Source organism: Rhodnius prolixus, unplaced genomic scaffold (assembly GCF_049639745.1).
Source record: "Rhodnius prolixus isolate KJV_2025 unplaced genomic scaffold, Rpr scaffold_4, whole genome shotgun sequence".
Lineage (NCBI taxonomy): Eukaryota > Metazoa > Arthropoda > Insecta > Hemiptera > Reduviidae > Rhodnius > Rhodnius prolixus.
The window spans coordinates 28,482,750-28,501,973 of record NW_027411614.1 but is presented as its reverse complement, the minus strand read 5'-3'; the positions used below and the strand labels follow the sequence as shown (position 1 = coordinate 28,501,973).

The window sequence follows — 19,224 nt, the reverse complement described above, 5'->3', positions numbered from 1 at the left end:
ACATCCAAGAATTATTCATTGGATCTTCATTTAAGTTAGCAAAACAAGATATCAATATATTAAAAATAATAATAAATAAGTGCAGAAAAATAAATTATTCAGATACTAACTCCCGGTCTTCCAGCTGGACCCACTGGTCCAGGATATCCTCTTTCTCCTTCTATACCTCTGTCACCTTTAGGTCCAGGTCTTCCAGTAAGACCTTTAAATCCGTCATATCCTCTGTCTCCTTTTTGTCCAGTAGGTCCTGGCGGCCCAGGATTTCCTTGCCGGCCCTAAAAATTAGAGGAAGTCAAGCACCAAAGAAGATCAACCAATCAAAAACTAAATAAAGATTAGGTTAAGAACTAAATTAAAGGAACACTTTGTAAAGATTCAATTTTTGGCAGTAAATAAAACAAAGCTTACTCTGATTCCAGGAGGTCCAGGAATTCCTTTTTCACCTTTCATTCCTATATCTCCAGGCATTCCAGGAGCCCCTTCAGGTCCTCTATCACCAGTATAGCCCTTAAATTGGAAACAAAATTAATACATAAATATTTATGCTTTAGGTACATGACGTTAAAACTTAGACAATATGTATAATATTATATATTTTATATATTCTATACTACAAGTTAAATTAGAAGGCAGCAATGAAAGCTTATCTATCACTTAGGATTTGAAATTTATGAATTGTGAAAATTTATGGAAAACTTGAAGGGTAGACTTTTCTTAATGGAATTTAACTTAAGAAAAATAATTTTTCATTTTTTTTATTGCAATTATAGAAAATAGTTATACCCTTTTCGTAAAAATTCTTGATCCATTCACCCATCACCTGAAGTGATGTAAAAATGAAAATTATACACATATATTTCCCTTCGTGAACTTAGAAATATACAATATATCAGGCACGGGAAAAAATTCGTACAGTAAACAATTGCTTTACAAACCTTATCACCTTTATCACCTGGCTCGCCTTTTCGCACCGTAATTTCCGTGCAATTAATGGTTGCCCTTTTGGTGCCATTACATTCAGATCCAGGCAGACCCGGCTCACCTTTCTCACCTTTATCACCTCTACCACCTTCAAATACAAGACCCATACTGCCTTTCTCACCTTTATCACCTTTTGACCCATCGTAACCCTGCAAAAATTAAAATTATATTAAATTTAGTAAATTAATAATCGCGCTTATGTAATAATAGTAAGGAAACACATTAAGCTGGATGGTTAACACACTGGATTTGCACGCTTAATACCGGATTTGAGTTCAGCACCTTACCCTTAGTTATTTTCCTAGGACAGAGGTTGCGGCTCTTTTATCCAAATTGTGTGGCTCTTCAGCCTGCCCAAAATATCGTATATTGTATAGTTTAGTTTTATTGAAATGAATGAAAATTCCGTTCATTAATGGTATTGTTTCAAAAATAATTTTAAAGTGATAGGTTCGAAATTGAATAGAATTATACAATATCAAAATAAAGGACTTGATTTATATTGTAAGACTGCCGCCTTTTCATTCGTTATTATTTATTTGTTTATTTACTTTGCAATATGTGAAAATAAATATATAAAACATTTAAATGTTATTGAATATCATAAAATAATAATTTGTGATTACAAATGATCTTCAGAGGCTTTTACACTCTGTCACCCTTGCGGCTCTTGGTAAGATTTATTAAAATTATTTAAGGAAAAATGGCTTTTTACTAAAAAAGGTTGCCGACCCCTGTCCTAGGAGCCTCTTTTAACTAACCGAAAAGTCTTTGGCACCAATGCTTTGAGGTTTTGACTCGCCACAAATTAAATAATAATAATAAAGTGCATTACAAAAACTCTGGGCGCCAAATAAAGAGTTCCCAGCATAAATATTAATTTTCTTAATTTCTAAAAAAACATTAATTTACAATATACATAGGTATATTGCTTAATTATCTATGCCTCTAGCTATTATTTAAGAATTTCCATCTTTGTTTATTGGTTAGCGTAATGAAAAATAAATTTTGGAGATGGTGTATACATCGCTCAGCAAACAATTTCTCTAGAAGCCATTGAATTCAAGAGTGTGACAAGCAGTGTTCCCTCTAATTTTTTGTGACCTGTGTGCGCACATTTTTAAGTGTGTGCAGTTTTTTCCAAAATAAACAAATTTTGTGCGGCAATTTAAAAAAGTGCAAAAAAGACAATACAATAATAGTATTAATATTCAGCCAAATTTTGTACCTACTTATACGCATTGACTCGATCTTACAGCATACCACACATTACAACTGGATACAATGAAAAAACTACACTAAAATCAAGTCAAAGCATTAGTTCGTGGAGACAGAATTTAGCTGATTACTGTGGCTCCCCTTTTCCATTCAAATGGAAAATAAGAATATTTAAATACAATGTAAAAATGTTGTCTGCTTCTAATTTTTTCAATTAAAACATTTGTCAAAACAAACAGACAAGAACAACAATTCACAATTACTTATTATTGAACAATTTTAGAATTAAGGATTACATTTTTATTAATGGCATTTATTTTATAACTTCTCTCTCCTCTCTTTTGGTTTTTACCATTCTGCATAAATTTACTGAAATTTACAAAAATTTTGTGCGCGCGAATATTTTTCATGTGCGCTTTGTTTAAAATTTATGTGCGCGCGCGCACGCGCACAGCTTAGAGGGAACACTGGTGACAAGTAAAGCTTGTCATAATAAAAACTAAAATAAAACACTCAACGATCTGTGCTAATGTATGGCTGAGGAAGTTCGCTATTTATAAAGGCTTGTACAAAACTTGTTAATACAAGAGAAAGGAGAATACACCGGGGAATTTCTGTCTGGAAAATAGGCTATAGGAAGAAATGAGGAACTTGGCAGTTCAAAGAACCATATCTGGTGCCTTCCTAAACTAGTTGAGGTAGCTTAAAGATATTGCAAAAATAACTGATAGTAGGGTTACAAAAATGGTTTAGAAGGGTAAGCCGGTAGAGAGAAAGATGTAAAAAGATGGATGAATGGTGTAGAGAAAATTTGAGGAGAATGCGTTCCTGAAAATGGCGGAAAAACGGCCATAGCAGAGCCAAATGGTATAAGATGGTGAGGAAGCTGAGGTTCCCACAGGGCCGTAGCGCCATGGGATAGTTAACCAAAATCCTTATTTCAAGCTTTAAAAAGCCACTTATTTAGAACCAATATAGTAAAACTAAGATAGACTTAAGTTACTCGTTATAAATGTATTGCATTTTTTAGGCAATTTTTCTTTTTCTTTTTTTTTTGTTAAAAAAAAAACTTAAAGCAATATTAAAATTTGCTTCAAATTCAAACTTTGCAAGAGAGTGTTTTGAGATCGTTCTAAATTAGAAATTAATTTCCCAAGGAAATCCCAAGTTCGTAAATAGATAGAATCTGGAAGTTTTTAAAAACATAAGGAAAGAAAAAAAGTCACTCAAAATAAGTAAACAAATTCAGCTACATCTAAAAAAAAGTTTAGCGACAACTAAGAGATTTGAGGGCAACGATATCAAATGCGACTGTTCTAAGTGCCTGTTTTTTTTTTTTTTTTTTATTTGAAGACATTTCGCTGGGCATTATTTGATATTTTTTTAGTAAGAAACTTTTTTTTATCAAAAAAATAATACAGCAAGAACTTACTGATTGGCCACGTTCACCCTTGAGTCCTATCGGTCCTTGAGGGCCATCAATTCCTTGAGGACCTGGGGGTCCTGGTGTCCCATCACGACCAGGTTGCCCTTTTTCTCCTTTGGTGTTATTCCTACAAAATAGGGCTGGCTCTCCTTTAAATCCTTTTTCGCCTGGTCTTCCCTCCCATCCACGAGGGCCTTGAGCTCCTCGAGGCCCTGGATCTCCTTTTGCACCCTACAAAAAATATACGTTACGTACTTAATATTTAAACTACCAATAATAAAATTAGATTTAAAACAAAGTATAAATACCTAATTTTTTACTCTAAATAATATTCTAAATCATTAAGTAGTAATTGGAATATGTAAAAAATAAGTATAAACGAACAAAAGATGACTTGGGCACCAGCGCTCCTTAAAACTTTCATAATTCTTTGTTAGTTCACAAGTTTCGTCGAGAGATAGCGTAAATGTCTCTATTAAATCTAGTTAAAACTATTTTTTTTTTTTTTTTTTTTTTTTTTTTTTTGGCGCATCAACAGCTGAGGTCATTAGCGCCCGGAGCTTTTTCCAGTGCACTGCCGGCCTCCGGACAGTGTTCTCTCGTTACAGACAACACTGTCCATCACCGGACAGTGAGCTGTAAGAAGCTCCTAGGAAGAGAAAATCTAAGGGTCAGCTGCTGGATTCGAACCCGGGACCTCCGCGTGGGAGTCCAGTATGCTAACCTCATAGCTAATCCCTTCCCTAGTTAAAACTATTATTATTAATAAAATTTTTACAACTGATTATTTAGATATGTCTGAACCACTTTCGAGTTTTTTCCTCTATTCCATTTATTTTTTAAAATTTTATTATCTCTTATTTTGTAATCTCACTAACGACAATTGATGCAAGTCTTAGCAATCTCTTAACAAGAAACTAATGACTCTCAAACCTTCATTATTGCTTCGCAAAGAAACATCATAAAAATTGCATTCATTTTGCTCCTTTTAAAGTAATTTTTATTATTTGCCTGTTTGGGAGTTAGGGAAGACAATTTAAAACAACAATATTAAACTTTGTTTGTAATAAAATCTTTGCAATGTTCACATAATGGCCGCATAACTTTTCAAACGATAACACTACAATACTACTCACAGCTGTTCCATTACAACCGTCTCTGCCAGGCTCTCCAGAAGGTCCGGGAGCTCCAACACTTCCTGGGACACCATTTTTTCCTGGAAATCCAGGAACTCCTTGTTTACCCTAGATAAAAATAAACAAGTGTTAAACAGTTACTTTTTGTCTCCATGTCAACAGAATCCTATTGCCAGCTATAACATTTCAAGTTGGAAGGACTAGGTGCAAAATCCTGTAGATAAAAGCAATTAAATAAAACCTGAAAAATTTCATCTAGCTACTTAAATCGCTAAACTGAGAAGCTTGTTAGCCAACAATAGTTAGTAAGCTAATCTATCTTACAATTAGTAGGAAGATAATAAAAATTTAGTAGTGTTTCCATAACTAACAATAATCAACCTAATTACTAATTTATGGCTTCCAATTATTGAAAATGTGATTGGGCCGAAGTGCTTGGTAACAATACCCAATTTTTATTTTTAACCTCTCTAGCAGCTCATAAGGTAATTTTCATAATTCTAAAGAAGAGTTTTGGAAAGGGAAGGAGTATAAAAGTGGAAAAACAAGATATCCCAGATACCTCAGACTGCTGCTCCACTTTCTTCCTAGCACTTCCATGTTTTGGAGGATGAATCGTCTAGGAATAACTAGGTCGAAAAGAAGCCTCCAAGACCGGCCACACGCTCGGAGTAATCAGCCTTTGCTAGCTAACTCTAAATTGGAAGAGTCCATGACATCTCCAGAAAGTCTTCGAAAATATCGGCGGTGAAGAAGAATAAACCGCCTCTTTGGGAAAAAAGAGTGTCAAGCTTTTATGGCGTAATCATCCCAGTATCTCTCTTCCTTCAGAAACGCATGCCTGGGTGGCCACCAGGGTCAGGTAAATATTTTGTTAAAATTCTGCGTTTTATGAAAATTTTAGGATTGAAAGAACCACTTTTCTGGGACTTTTACAAAATTGCTTTAAGAATTTTTTTTTTTGTTCCAGTTTAAAATATGCACGACGAGTTAAAACTTCTGTTTGGAATAATTTGCCTAGAAAAAAATAGGTTTAAGGGCATATTGAGGAGGAAAGAATTAAGTGGTTTTAAAATTCTGAGTTTGAAAAAAAGTATTTTAGTACCTAAAACTGTGGTGCGTTATGTCATGCCAGACTTTGATTATTATTATTTTAGGAAGAAATAGTGAAAATTCTACTGAACCTCAAAACCTTATTCCTGTGTTAATGAGAGCTTGCATATTAAAACTTTGAATCATACATATAAATCGAACATGAATAACAAGGCAGGTAAATACAAGATGACCTAACTTAGATATAATGATTATAATAATAGTAAAAAATAAAAGTAAATTTTCCGTTTTTTAAAGAGACACCAACCAACCTAAAAATAACTGAGTATTAAAGTTTGAAAATTTATTGATTTACTTATTTTTATATTACCTGGTCTCCTTTGCTTCCTGGGTAGCCTCTGGGCCCTTGATTTCCCTTTTCTCCATCGGGTCCTGGTAAACCTTCTGGCCCTTGGAAACCTTGGTAACCTTTAGGTCCGGCCGGACCTCGTGGCCCTTGTGGACCCTATTAAAATTTTACCATGTTCCTACTTTTAATTTGAACAATTATTTTTAACTATATGTGTTTTATTTTCTGCAATGTCATTAGGTGACTTCCAATGTAAAAGCTATTTTTTAGCTAGCATTCTTTGTTGAATGAGTCAATCGAATGTGTAAAATATTGAAGAAGGACGAGATAAAAAAAGAAAAACAAACAAACATTAAAATGTCACTGTAATTGTGAGGAAACAAAAATTAATGGTTAAAAACTCACGTTTTTATTTGTTTCATTTAATGAAACAAAGTAAGAATAATCAACAAAAAAAATGATGAATATTTGAAATTTTTTGCATCAAGAAAAGGTAATTTAATATCTTACAAAATAAATCTCTTACCCTGCTACCTTTTTCTGCAAAACATTTTGGTACGCAGTCTGAGCTATTTCCAACTTGTGAATAAACTCTGTAATTATTATTTAGATATGAACCGTAAACAGGAGGCGGTGCTGGAGGTTGTGGATTTCTAACAATATCGTAGTCGTCCTCATTTAGTGCAGGCGCATCAAGATCTTGGTTATCTCCATTTCGGTTATCCACATCGTTACTTCTTTGCCAATCAAACCAATCCTTAAAAAAAAATGTACATATAAGAACACTGTTAATATAACATAATACAGAAATAAATTAATTTTAACAAATTCGTTATAGTTTATCTTTGGATAAACTTATTTAGGTTAAACAGAACATAATGTGTGGCCAAAAAAGGTACAAGTTGCTGTTAAATGTGACACTTTATTAGTTTGATGTTTTAAAAAACGTTTGGAGTACTTCATGATGTTTTTTTTTGGAGGATTAGATTGTTTTTATTAGATAAAAAAGGTTGAACCTATAATAAACTCATTGAAAGGATTTTGTGGCTTCAGATAGATCGGGCATTGAGGAAACAAGGCATTATCATCCACATAAGCAGTGTTGGAAACGTCAGTAGTAGGTATATTATTAAAGATAGGACTACGAGTGTACATTGAAATACATTTTTATTGAGAAATTCAATTCGTAGAGCTTGTTAACCAGTAAAGCTACCTGCATGTGGGAGAAAATAATCGAAGGAGTAATTATCCTTTTCTGAATATCTCAGCAGTACAAATGTACACCAACGAAAACTATGGTCAGCTTTGTACTGGTTACCGAAAGGTTAGCCTCAGAATAGCACCCCCAAGTTCTATGGGGTTTCCAAGACCCTCACAGAGCCAGAAACTTAATGACTGTCATTTGTTAATGTTTAATTTAAAGTTCAAAGAGATCATGTTGCCCAAGTAAAGATATTCTATAAAAAATATAAAAAATAGATGAAAAAATTGTATTAAGCAAATGATTAAGTAGTTTCTTGAATAAAATGAACAAGTGATACTTTTATTTCTTAAATATACATGCAGGAAAATTCATTTTCGTCATCTCTGTACAAACACACGTGGCATATTAATTAATTATTAATTACACTTCAAATATCTTCCAGGTAAAAATCCATGGTTCTGGGGAAGATGTTAAATATTACTTTAAATAGCCAATTAAATAAATTGCATGGACTTGTAATAAGAGTACTTATGTTTTGCTAAAAAGTCTGAAGGAAGAAATGAGATCACTAGCAGTGCGTCTAAACAGTACCATTTCTTTACAAATTTTCTATAATTTTATGGACTAAAATTGTCGGAGAATTTCATTTGCCCGTGGATAATTATTTACATCTAATACTTTGATTGGAAGCTTTATTTTGAGAAAATATTTTAGTTGGGATTGTAGAAGCCGTCTCATCACGTTTGCTTCGAAAGAACCACTTTATTATCATATTACAACCAGTGAAATTTTAAGCACAAATTCTAATTTTCAAGATGTTATCAGCGACTTAGTAAAATGGGCCAAAAAGGTCGTGGGTGTGTTCAGATTATTTTTATTTGTTTCTAGAATAGTACTTACTTTTCATTTATAAATTCAATTTTCAATTGTCATTGTTAGAGCTTAATAATATTGATTTTTCATTATTATTGCTAAGTATTTACTTTTAATTTACGTTTAATAGCAGATCCGTTCCCATTCTGATCAAGCAATAAAGCGCTGGCATGTCACCTTTCCTTCTTTATTGTAGCCAAAAGAAGATAACTACTCAGTCGTAGTCCCCGGCTGAACCCCACTTGTTGCTTTGTAAATATTACTCATTGTGTGGTAATTGTCAATTTTACTCGGCTCAGAAAACTTTATTAATAAAGAAACAACCAACCATTTTCTGTAAAAATGGTCCTCACTGATACAACCATTGCTGAAACTTTCAAGTAAAAGCGATAGGTATGTGAAAACAATTTAGCAAATATTTCAAAAGATGTACACTATCTAAAACGATTTTTTAAAGGAAGATATTATAGGAAAAGTAATCATTTTTATGAATATAACGAATATACGAAGTTTACGGAGTTGTTTTCGAGTAAATCTCAAAATCGTAAGCAATCTATAGATAACCTCAGGTACCTCACGTTGTGGAATTGTTTTTAAACTTGATTTTAGTTACAGTACGGACTCTCCATAAAAACGTATACTACAATAGATATCGATTCTATGTTTACATAGAATTAAAGATAAATATTAAAGATAATACCTTATGCAAAAATGATACATTAGAGCCAAGCTACATTATTTATTCCCTGATTCCTGAAGTATTCCTAATCCAATTTTACAAAAAAAAAAATACAACCCAAATAGAATTAGCTGATTTATATGTTTAAAATCAATACACCAAGCTAAAATGCAATCTTAGTCGCTTTCCAGAAATCTCAAAATACTAAGACATGATGTGTTTATTAAAATATACGGACTAAGGGGACCACAAAATGGATATTTCTGATGATGACTCAAAATGTAAAATCTGTTCGATTACAACAGTAGAGTAAAAGAAAGTGAAAAGAAATAAATATAAAACTGCTGCGAAATGTCACAGATTACAATTACCTCGGAATGTTTTAAACTTCAGATTAGATACTATGAGTCTGTATCTCTTCAGACACTAAAAAAAGGTCTTACTTGCTGTGCCATTTCATAATACATTAAACCATTTTAAAGTCCTTTGAAATGATATTAAGAATCAAATATGTTGTCGATAATTTAAACTTACAAGAAAATATTTGACCAGAAGAAACAGCACAACACTGTATGTGACTTTTACTCGATAATTGACTCCAAAGAACTGTTTTAAGTTTTGGACTCACTGAATTCACATTATAATTCTTAGATCTGATATTTGCGTTTGAAGGATTTTATATTTATTATTTTAAGATTCCAGGGGATGTGATATTAACTTGAGAATTGCAGTGAGATTCTGCAGCAGTATTGAGTAAAATAATATCAATTTTTTTTCCAGTTGTCTTTACTTAGGAAAGCTACAACAAGACCAGAAAAAAAAAGATTAGTTGGAATGCATAATATGCCGGAAGTGGTTCCATGAAAATTGCTCTTCTTTTGCATACGCTTGCCAAAATTGTAGTAAAAGCGCATTTAAAAAGAATAATAAGTAAATATTAAGTAACCATTCATTTTTTTCTGTTATTTTTACGTTTTACTAGGTGCAATTTCATTTACAATAAGTGGCCATCTCTCCCAAGTTACATTGGCCAACTCACCCAACCCAGTGGGGATAGATGGCCAACTGCTATTTTTTTTCTTTTTTTGTAAGAATAAAAAAATATTTCCCTTAGTATTTTTTCTGAAATTTTTTCCTTATCTTATGTTTGTGAGCGTATGAGGTTACAAAAAAATAATAATAAAGTAAGCCTAGCCCTTACCAAAATTTTGCAGGCACCCTCCAAATAAAATGGTGGCCATCTCACCCGACTTTACCCTACTAACAAACTGAGGAAATATGAGAGGATGAACAACTTCTCAAATCAATATAATTAAACAAAATCCAAGGTCAGGTACGGGGATCTACTGTCAAAGCTTTGCGGAACGCGTCTTTTTTGCTCTCGCGCTTTGAGCCAAAAGAACATGTATTTACGATTAAATTCCAATTCCTGAAAATCTGAAGTGATTACACTACTTCCTCTTTGTGATAAGTAACTTCAGAAAATAAAAAAAACTGATATAATATACAAATATGCCACTTTCTCTTTTATAATTCTTATAATTATTGTTAAAATGCAAATATAAGTTATGCAGAATTGGTACTTTTATTTAAGTCTCAAAGTTTTTAATAATACATTTTTTGTAAAACTCATTTTTTTTAAATATTTTCTTACAAAAATAAACTTTAATATTTTTCAATAAACTGGAGTGACAGCTTAAATGAAAATGAAGTTTAAAGTAGCTTTAACTTTGTTGAACTTTATCTTTCCTCTCTGTGAATTTTGTACTTGATTAATTTGTCATCATGAAATTCAAACTGCGCTATAATTTTAGCAATTACAAAGTATGATTATCAATTCACACTTGCATCTACTTAGTTAATATAATAAGTTGAAAATAATAATAATCGTGGGAACTATTTTCGAAAGGGAGGGGATAAGCTACACGGTGAGCTTGCTGGATTCTCAAGCAGAGTTCCCTGGTTCAAGTCCAGCAATTAGATTTTCTCTTACTAGGGAGCTTTTTACAGCTCACAGTCCAGTGATGACTTTGTTGTCTACGACGAGAGAATACTTCCGAAAACCGGCAGTAAGCTGGAAAAAGCTGCGGACGCCAATAAAAATGCTACTGACCTCAGATGTAGTCAAATAAAACTAAAATATAAAGTATTTTCGAAAAAGTTGGTTCAGCAAAAATGATACTACTGGTTTACCCTATTGGATAATTTCAAATGTGAACTCTACAATTTTTCGTTTTGAGTTATGATGTTCACTGATGCATCCCATAACTCCGGATTAATCGAAAATCTGTAAGTTTATCGAACTTTTTCTAAGACTTATGGGAAGTCAAAAATAAATATGTTTAGAATAAATATCTTCTATTTTTGTTTGTTTATAGATATGAAGTTCATCATGATTTCACATTATTATACCCAGTGACGTTGCTCTTGTTAACTATTTCCCATAATATGGGCTCCCAAAATTTGTATTTCCAGTTAAAATTCAAATTCGATTAATCTACCCAACGATTAATTGAATATGAATTTTAACTGCAATACTTCCTGCGAGACTAGAGAAAGTTCTGGTTCACAAAGTTTCACATATTTTTTTTAAAAAAAGTAATGAATCTGCGAATTAACGAGACACAAAGAAATCTTGGGAACTATTTTGTGAAATAAACTCACAAATACTAAAACATTTGCTCAATAAAATGATATTTCCGATAGAACGACTGACTCTGATTGCAATATCATATTTGAACGTTATAGGATTTTTCCATTTTTGAATTATTCTAGTTCTTCAAACAGAACCATTTTTAAAAATCAATTTTGGGTTAACTGGGTACTTTAAAACATGTATACAAAGCCACAAATAGAAAATCTAAGCACTCACATACAATGACAGCACTATTCAATATCACTAGTTTATCGATGAACATCAAAAAACTTAAATTATTCAATTTGAACGGAAATTAAAACTATTGAAACTAATTATACACATAATTTTCAGATCAACTAGCGAGAGAAGCATCAAAATACATACGAACTTTTATACTTACTTTTTATATTACTTATCGTAGTTTTGAGATACTCTATCTCTAAGAATAATTTCGAATTGCAAACAGAATTGCCAAAGCTAAATAAAAGTTCATAAGTATAAAGTAAATAATTTAAAATTCAATAATTATTGCAGCGAGCATTCGGATCACATGAGATTTAAAGCTAACTCTGCTGTAAAGAAACATACAATGAAGCTGCTTAAAAGATTTCAGTTCATTCAATCACGCAGCAATCAAACTAATCAATTTTATAAATGTAACTATGAGCCTATTTATTAGGAACTTTGGTCCATTAAATGTATAAAAATATTTTATTTTTCAACTGTGCTTAAATCGAAACAAAACTTAGTCGAACAAATTATAAACTTACAACTAATAAAAAAAAATAAATGGCTATTACCCACTGTTAAATTAGGAAATAGAACATGAAGGATAGAAGCAGATTGAAATTTAATTCAAAATCAAAACGTAAATTCTTTGGATTGGATGAATGAAAAATATAAAATTTTGAAACAAATTGATTTAAAAAAAGTAAGTTAAAATAAATAATGAATAAAATAACTTATTTTTAGCTTAAGGTACAATCAGTAAATATCACGAATTCCAAAAAATAATTTTAATTAGGTCACAAAGTAAATAATAATCTAGTACGTGTAATTTACTATAGTTCAATCCCTAAGCTGTAGTTTTTAGTTTTTATCACAGCTAGAATCTAGGGTCAATTTTAATTAATTTATAATTAAAAATGATAATCGAGTTCGAAGTTTTAGATATCCAATGAAATAATTGGGGCTAAAATAGATAATAGAAAAAAAAAGTATCGCACAAAAAGAACCAACCAGATAGCTCTTTTGGTCTATATTTCATTTTGTTTTTTTGTTAAAGCGGCTGTAAAGATACTACATGTCAACTAAAAGGAAACATTACATCATTAGCACTAATAGACATCATCAAATATATTCATAAGAATGATTATATTATAATCGAGGGTTCTTCTTCTAAAAATAGATAACAATTCGGAAGACTTTAAGAATGCAATCTACAAAAAACAGTTTCTCCCTCAGGGTTGATTTTTAAGGGTGGGGATCATTGAAAAAATGGAGGGGGAGAACCTTCGGTGATACGAGTGCCGGTCGCCGAACCATGCAGGGCTTATCACTACTCTTATCAATTATTTATCTTTAGGTAGTTCAGGAAAAACAAAATGAAATGGATGAATTTCATTTATATGAGATTTTGAGTGAAAATAAAAAAGTTTTTCTTTACTTACTGCGTTAACATTGCTGATAGAATTTGTGACGAGGCACGCTATGGCCACGAAAGATCTGTAAAACAAAGAAAATCAGTTAAACACCACTAAACTGCGCCAAAAACGGAATCATATAATTTAGGAGAAATTTATTGGAAATTCAAAAAAATATCTATATAGTAATATCGGTGTGATATTCAGTTGGTACGTACCGTAGCCTGACGTGAGGTTGCGGCATGAAGTGGCCGTCTCGAAGAGCTGAGCAGCAATGATAGGCCAGGAAGTGTGCTAGAGGGTGAGGGCGGAGGACGCCAGCCACAGATCTCATCCCCTCCACGGACCAGCACCAGGTCCACTGTAATGTTCTGGTCGGCAGCCACAGAGTGGAGGGAGTAGCCGGCAACTCTTCGGAGGAAGCCTCCTCAAACCAGGCAAGGTTCAATGTTTGCGGTGCTTCCACAGGGGTAACGATGTGGCCGCTCGGCCGACAGCACGTCTTATTCTTCTCACTGTTGCTATTACCTGCTTCTTCATATGCCGTAAGTAAATCCATCTTTTCATAGTTAGCAATTTCTTAAAAAATTTAATATTTTAACAATTATACTTTAAAATAAAAATTGGCTAAATTTTTTACTATCAGATTTCAAAAAAAGTAGTGGGGGTAGGATTCACGCTGTCCCGCCTTATCAGTCAGAGTAGGGGTCTTATCATTCTTTTACAGTACATTGCTAATTTCCATCTTTTTATTGCCAATGCTTATTAAAAATTTTATTAACGTATTAAAAAAAGTCATATAAAGTGTGAATTGAACAGTTTTAAAATTAAACATCTTTTTGTAAGCACCTATAGTTAAGATACTTAGTAAACACCTGTACTTATGCCTATTACCCGGAGTCTCTACAGTTTAGCTCAAGACAAGATTACTCCTTAAGGTGGTTGTAGTGCTGAACCATCGATTACACTTTACTAATGTGCAAAGTAATAAACATGGAGGGTGCCAAATCGATTATTTAAAACAAAAAATAACACGCCTTCGTCTTTATATTTATATACATATATAATTACCCTTTAACATGAGGGCAAAAATATCTGTTATCGTAACATTCATGAAATTTCTTGGTTGTTATAAAAAATTTTGTTCCATAATAAAATCTAGAATAGAAATTATTATGGAATAATAACATTATTATTTAACAAAAATAAAGAATAAGAAAATATTCAGACTTAATAAATACATTCTACATTTTTTTAAAAAACACTAATTGAGAAGTATATTTCAGAAATATTGATTGTTTTTACAAACAGAAACGTCTTCATTTCAAATTCTAAAGGTATAAAAGCAACTTCTAGCTGTACTAATTTAGAAGGCACTGGGATAAGATTTTGATTTAGTCAGGAAAGGTTTTTATTTTTTTATGAATAATTATTTAAGAAGGCTAAAAACGAAAGCAGGTATCATTTAGTGACTGAAAACGACCACACCACAAGAGACTTGAAGGCCCTAGCCAGCCAGGTGCCATACTATTTCTGCCTGCACTGGGGCATTGTTTAGCTTTTTAAAATTTCTTTTCTTTGATACAAAAATTTATCACTACCATACAAATTTTTACAGTATGCCCACCCTGAATATTTTAAACAGAAGATTTCATTTAGCTAATTTCTAAAAAAGGCATTATCAGTGTAGATAAGTGCCATTTTTGAAATTAAAATTAAAAATGTTACTTCTGTAAACCTTAATTTTTGAATAGGTTTACCTAGTCTAATGAATAACCTGCGTACTTCTGACTTTTCCCGCTTTTTTTTTTTGTCTGTTTTTTACACTGAATCCAAGTTGAGATGTTCCAGTATTCAGGAAATGTAGGCAGGCATGTGGATAGCACATGTTATTGTCCAAAGAAATACATCCCTCTCCTTTCAGAACTACTTCTTACCTACAGTCCTATTTATTAGAAAATTTAAGATTTAAGCAAATCTTTTTATACTCAAAATTTATCGTTCATTTTTGTTTAAATTAATTAATCATTTATTCAATTTTTTACCCCATTTTTACTCTTTTATTCTAACTCTATCTGTAAATATTTTTAGTTTTACGATGTCTAAACAATTTCAAGCAAATATCGTTAAATATTGAAACAATTAATTTCCTTTTATTTATCTCGGAACAGGCCATTTTTCTGCGAGCGAGTTTAGTGATAAGAGCAGTGGAGGGGAGATAGGAAGTATCATTGGTTGCTTGTGCACAGCTTCCTTGATTAGGAAGTTGGGAGTTTAAAAAAAAAATCTTAAATTTTACGAATTAATTCATGCAATTAATTTTATATTTAATTGCATCTGTTAAGATCAGTTTTTTTTTCTAAATTTTCGTAAACGTTTTTTGTTAGGACTACATGCATTAAGGTTTAACAGTTTGAGTGTTGAATCATGATGAATAATGTAGAATTGATGAAAATAAACTTGATTTTTCCATTTTCTATTACCTTATCTGCACCTTAGCTGATTCACAAATCACATAACCTTAATGTTTCACTTATTTTTTTTAAATTTGTCTAAATTGGCTTTAAAGACTTACTTTTGTTATGTAAATATACAAAGGGCGGCCACTTTTAACCTCTTCCCAGGTCAATTGATATTTTTTGGATATTGTAAGGGTAGTGGTGAACAACAGAACGTCATCACAATGTCACCCACCATTGGCTTGCTAAATTCTAGTTTGGAAGGAAATCCGTTACCCTGAATTGTAATTTTTAAGGGATGTTTCAGTTTAAAAAAAATAATTTTCTTGATTTTGTTTTTTAACCTACGTCCGACCTAAGCATTTCATTCTCGGACCTACAGGTCAGACAATTTTTGCGATGTAACCTATAAATCAGTCGGTTTGGGATACATCTTTCAATGAAGGACATAGAAGAAACCAATTTCATTCTTCATTCTGGCTGAGTAAAAATTTAAATACACTGCAACTCCAAACCAAGCAAGGTTTTGGTTAAGTAATCGTGACCTATGCTTCTTTGAAAGCATGCAGAGAAATCTTCGAAACTCCGTGTTCCTTGGGGGGGGGAAAAAAAAAAACTTCGTATCTAATGTTTTCTCCGAGCTTGCATACTAAGTGATTCTTCCCAGGTTACAGTTTACATTGAACATCAATTCCTATGGTGATTAAATCTTTCGATTCTCACGAGTCAAGAGAGGTGGCTAACATTAGGGAAGCTGTTTTCCCTTATTATTGTGCACCCTGCAATGTCCTGGAACCCTCTAGAGAATAACCCTACGTTCTTCTCTTTAACATCTTCAAATTATCACGGGAGTCGATGGAAATAACCAAGTCATTAGTTGGGCTATGTGAGTTATTAGCCTGTGACATGGCGTCAAGATTATCTTTGGGTGTTACAGATTAACCAGGTGCACTGTTTTGAAAGCGATACCCTGTTGAATCAACTCTTGTAAACAGTTCCAGCCATTTTCCTTAACTAGGAATACTTATTGCTCATATACATTGCACTTATCTAGACAGAAACTTTTTACAAAGAATAGATAGTGCTGATATTTTGATGTTCCATAAATGATACTATATCTCCAAGGATATGTGTTTCCATATTAGCGCTTTCGATGTTGCCCTTAGCCTGCTCCGCCTGAAGCCTGACTTGTAGTAGCCACTTCAACAAACTCCAGACAACACGGAACCAATTTTCGTGAAACCAGACTCGTGACAGTCTCTCCACGACGCACTAGAATTGATTCATTCACACGAAACTGCGTCCATTATTCCCGTACACTCCTATATCCAAAATCGTCTGCTGAAACTCCTTTCCATCCTAGACTGTCATCCTTATCCACTCTGCTGCAACATAGCCTCTTACAGACTCTTCTATATCCTACAGACACAAAAGACTAAAACACATACTTCTCTAACTTTTTACACCAGCTGCCGGTTTTTCCTTCTTTTTTCCCTGCATTCTTATCCTACATATCTTAACCTTTCTACTAGCACTTGTTATGAAGGTTACAATGTTTTGTACATTGACATTTCATGCATTTATTTTTTGTACATGTTTGTATGTTATATGTTGGGCAATTAACTATTCATATTCGATTATTACTTAAAGGCGTAATTTAACTTCTTCAATAATTGATGTAAAACTAAACGACCAAAAAACGTTCAATTTAGAATAAAATTTACAAATTAAATTACAATTACGAAGAAAGAAAATTGGTATCCGGATATTTGGCATGGTTTCTTAAGTTAAAAATTTAAGATTTCGCTGACACGGTATAAGCTGGCACTTTTATCCTGGGTGTAATGCATAAGCACTCTTAAAAAGTATCTGAGAAAGACAAGTAAGTTGTTTTGTTTAATAATTTCTAGTGCTAACTGATAGAAAGAAACAAATAGCGCAGATATTACATTCATTAAAATTATGGGGTTCAAACTGGCTCATTGACCTGCAGGCTTTCATTACTGAAAATAATAATATTTAATTAAATAAAAGACGTCCAAAAATCAATTGAGTTCTCTGAATGCTGATTACAAACCTGGCATATTGTTTGATTTAAATAATAAATCTATACAAAGCACTTTCTAACGTCAGCACTTTTTATTAATAATAATAATAATAATAATCCTGTCGTTTACTTAATAAAATTGACATCCAGTTTTTTTTTAAATATTATTATTCGTACAGATCAAAATCTTCCAGGGATGCACGCCGAGCCTTGGGGCAATGCCCTCGCCGAACCCACTTTTAATAGTGGAACATCAGAAATTTTTTTTTTGTCTCATTTATCAGTTTAACAGATACTGGCAAGATCTGAACGGGCTAAAGTTTATCAGTCTGTGAGAAATTTGGTGATTGCTGCCCTCACACAAAAAAAATATTCCGGTGTTAGTCTATTTATGTACATGACTTCCTCATGGATACAACCCTCTAACGAAATAAACTATGAATAATAAAATATTCATTGCAATATTAAAATGATTTCTGTGTTTGTAATGCAATAAAGGATGTTATTTTATAAATACTTAACAAAAATTAGCTTAAATTCAGACTCACACCGCTAAGAAGATGAAGATATGTGTGAAGGAAACATAAAGAAAACCAAAACCATAAATGAAAAAGCAACTCACATTTCACGATGTTCTTCAAACTTAACATTTTTACTAAATGATACGCTGCTTTAATATAAGATCTTAAAGGGAGAGTGTCATCCACACAGGACTTTAAGAAACTGAGATGTCGATTTACAAAAGCTAAAAAAAAAAATTTACAATATCTTCACTGTTCCGGTAAGCTATTTCTCAAACACAGAATTCCAGCAACCTATGTAATTCATTAATATTACTTAGGTATCAGCGTACAATTTTATGAAAAATTTTGAAGGAAAGCCTATTCCATCTCTACCCACAGAATTATAAATTTGCCTAAAAACGTATGTCGATTTAAAGTGCAGTATTTACACATGATGCAATAGTATTCCCAGCTTTTGAATAAAATAGATGGTGCTAACACCATGAAAATTAGTTTTCTGATAGATTCAAAAAAGGATACCAAATTGAAATATAAAGTTTAATCTTTTTCTATTTGAACTAGAGGATTCACATAGATACAAAAATGCACACCCAAATCTTAAAATATGTATTGTTTCTAGTAAAGCCTATCGTATTCTTAGTTTTACAATATCAGATTAATCGTTCGATAACGTAATGGGCATGCTTTCTACCAAATAAGAACCTGTCAACAAGGCAGAATGTAATTTGGATTTCAGTAATTTAATCATCGAAAAAAACGATCATTTTGTTAATTTTTCAACGCCAGGTTTAACACAGGATATTGCAATGAGTATGCATTCCTTCAAATATTTGTCTGTAGGATAGATCACTGTTTGGGACCTAGTATTTGATAAAAATAAAAAAAAAACTGTTAATTTTTCTGTATCATGTTAAATGTTGATTTGATAGGGCTGATTTACGTCTAAATATCTGTCACCAAGACTGGAACATCCTTTAATCTAATCTTTTAACTT

General features: G+C 32.3%; 1 protein-coding gene across 1 annotated transcript in view; it reads right to left on the bottom strand.

Annotated features, from left to right (window-relative positions):
• The window catches only part of Col4a1 (Collagen type IV alpha 1), a 46,215-nt gene extending 32,441 nt beyond the window's left edge, over nucleotides 1-13,774 (bottom strand). The window contains exons 1-9 of the mRNA XM_074131621.1: nucleotides 13,419-13,774; nucleotides 13,228-13,282; nucleotides 6,690-6,920; nucleotides 6,185-6,319; nucleotides 4,762-4,869; nucleotides 3,632-3,856; nucleotides 936-1,130; nucleotides 409-507; nucleotides 111-275 (exon numbers count right to left, since the gene is read on the bottom strand). Coding sequence (XP_073987722.1) covers nucleotides 111-275; nucleotides 409-507; nucleotides 936-1,130; nucleotides 3,632-3,856; nucleotides 4,762-4,869; nucleotides 6,185-6,319; nucleotides 6,690-6,920; nucleotides 13,228-13,282; nucleotides 13,419-13,759 — 1,554 coding nt within the window. The 5' untranslated portion in view covers nucleotides 13,760-13,774. The remainder of the gene's footprint in view (nucleotides 1-110; nucleotides 276-408; nucleotides 508-935; nucleotides 1,131-3,631; nucleotides 3,857-4,761; nucleotides 4,870-6,184; nucleotides 6,320-6,689; nucleotides 6,921-13,227; nucleotides 13,283-13,418) is intronic.
• Between the last annotated feature and the right edge of the window lie 5,450 nt (nucleotides 13,775-19,224).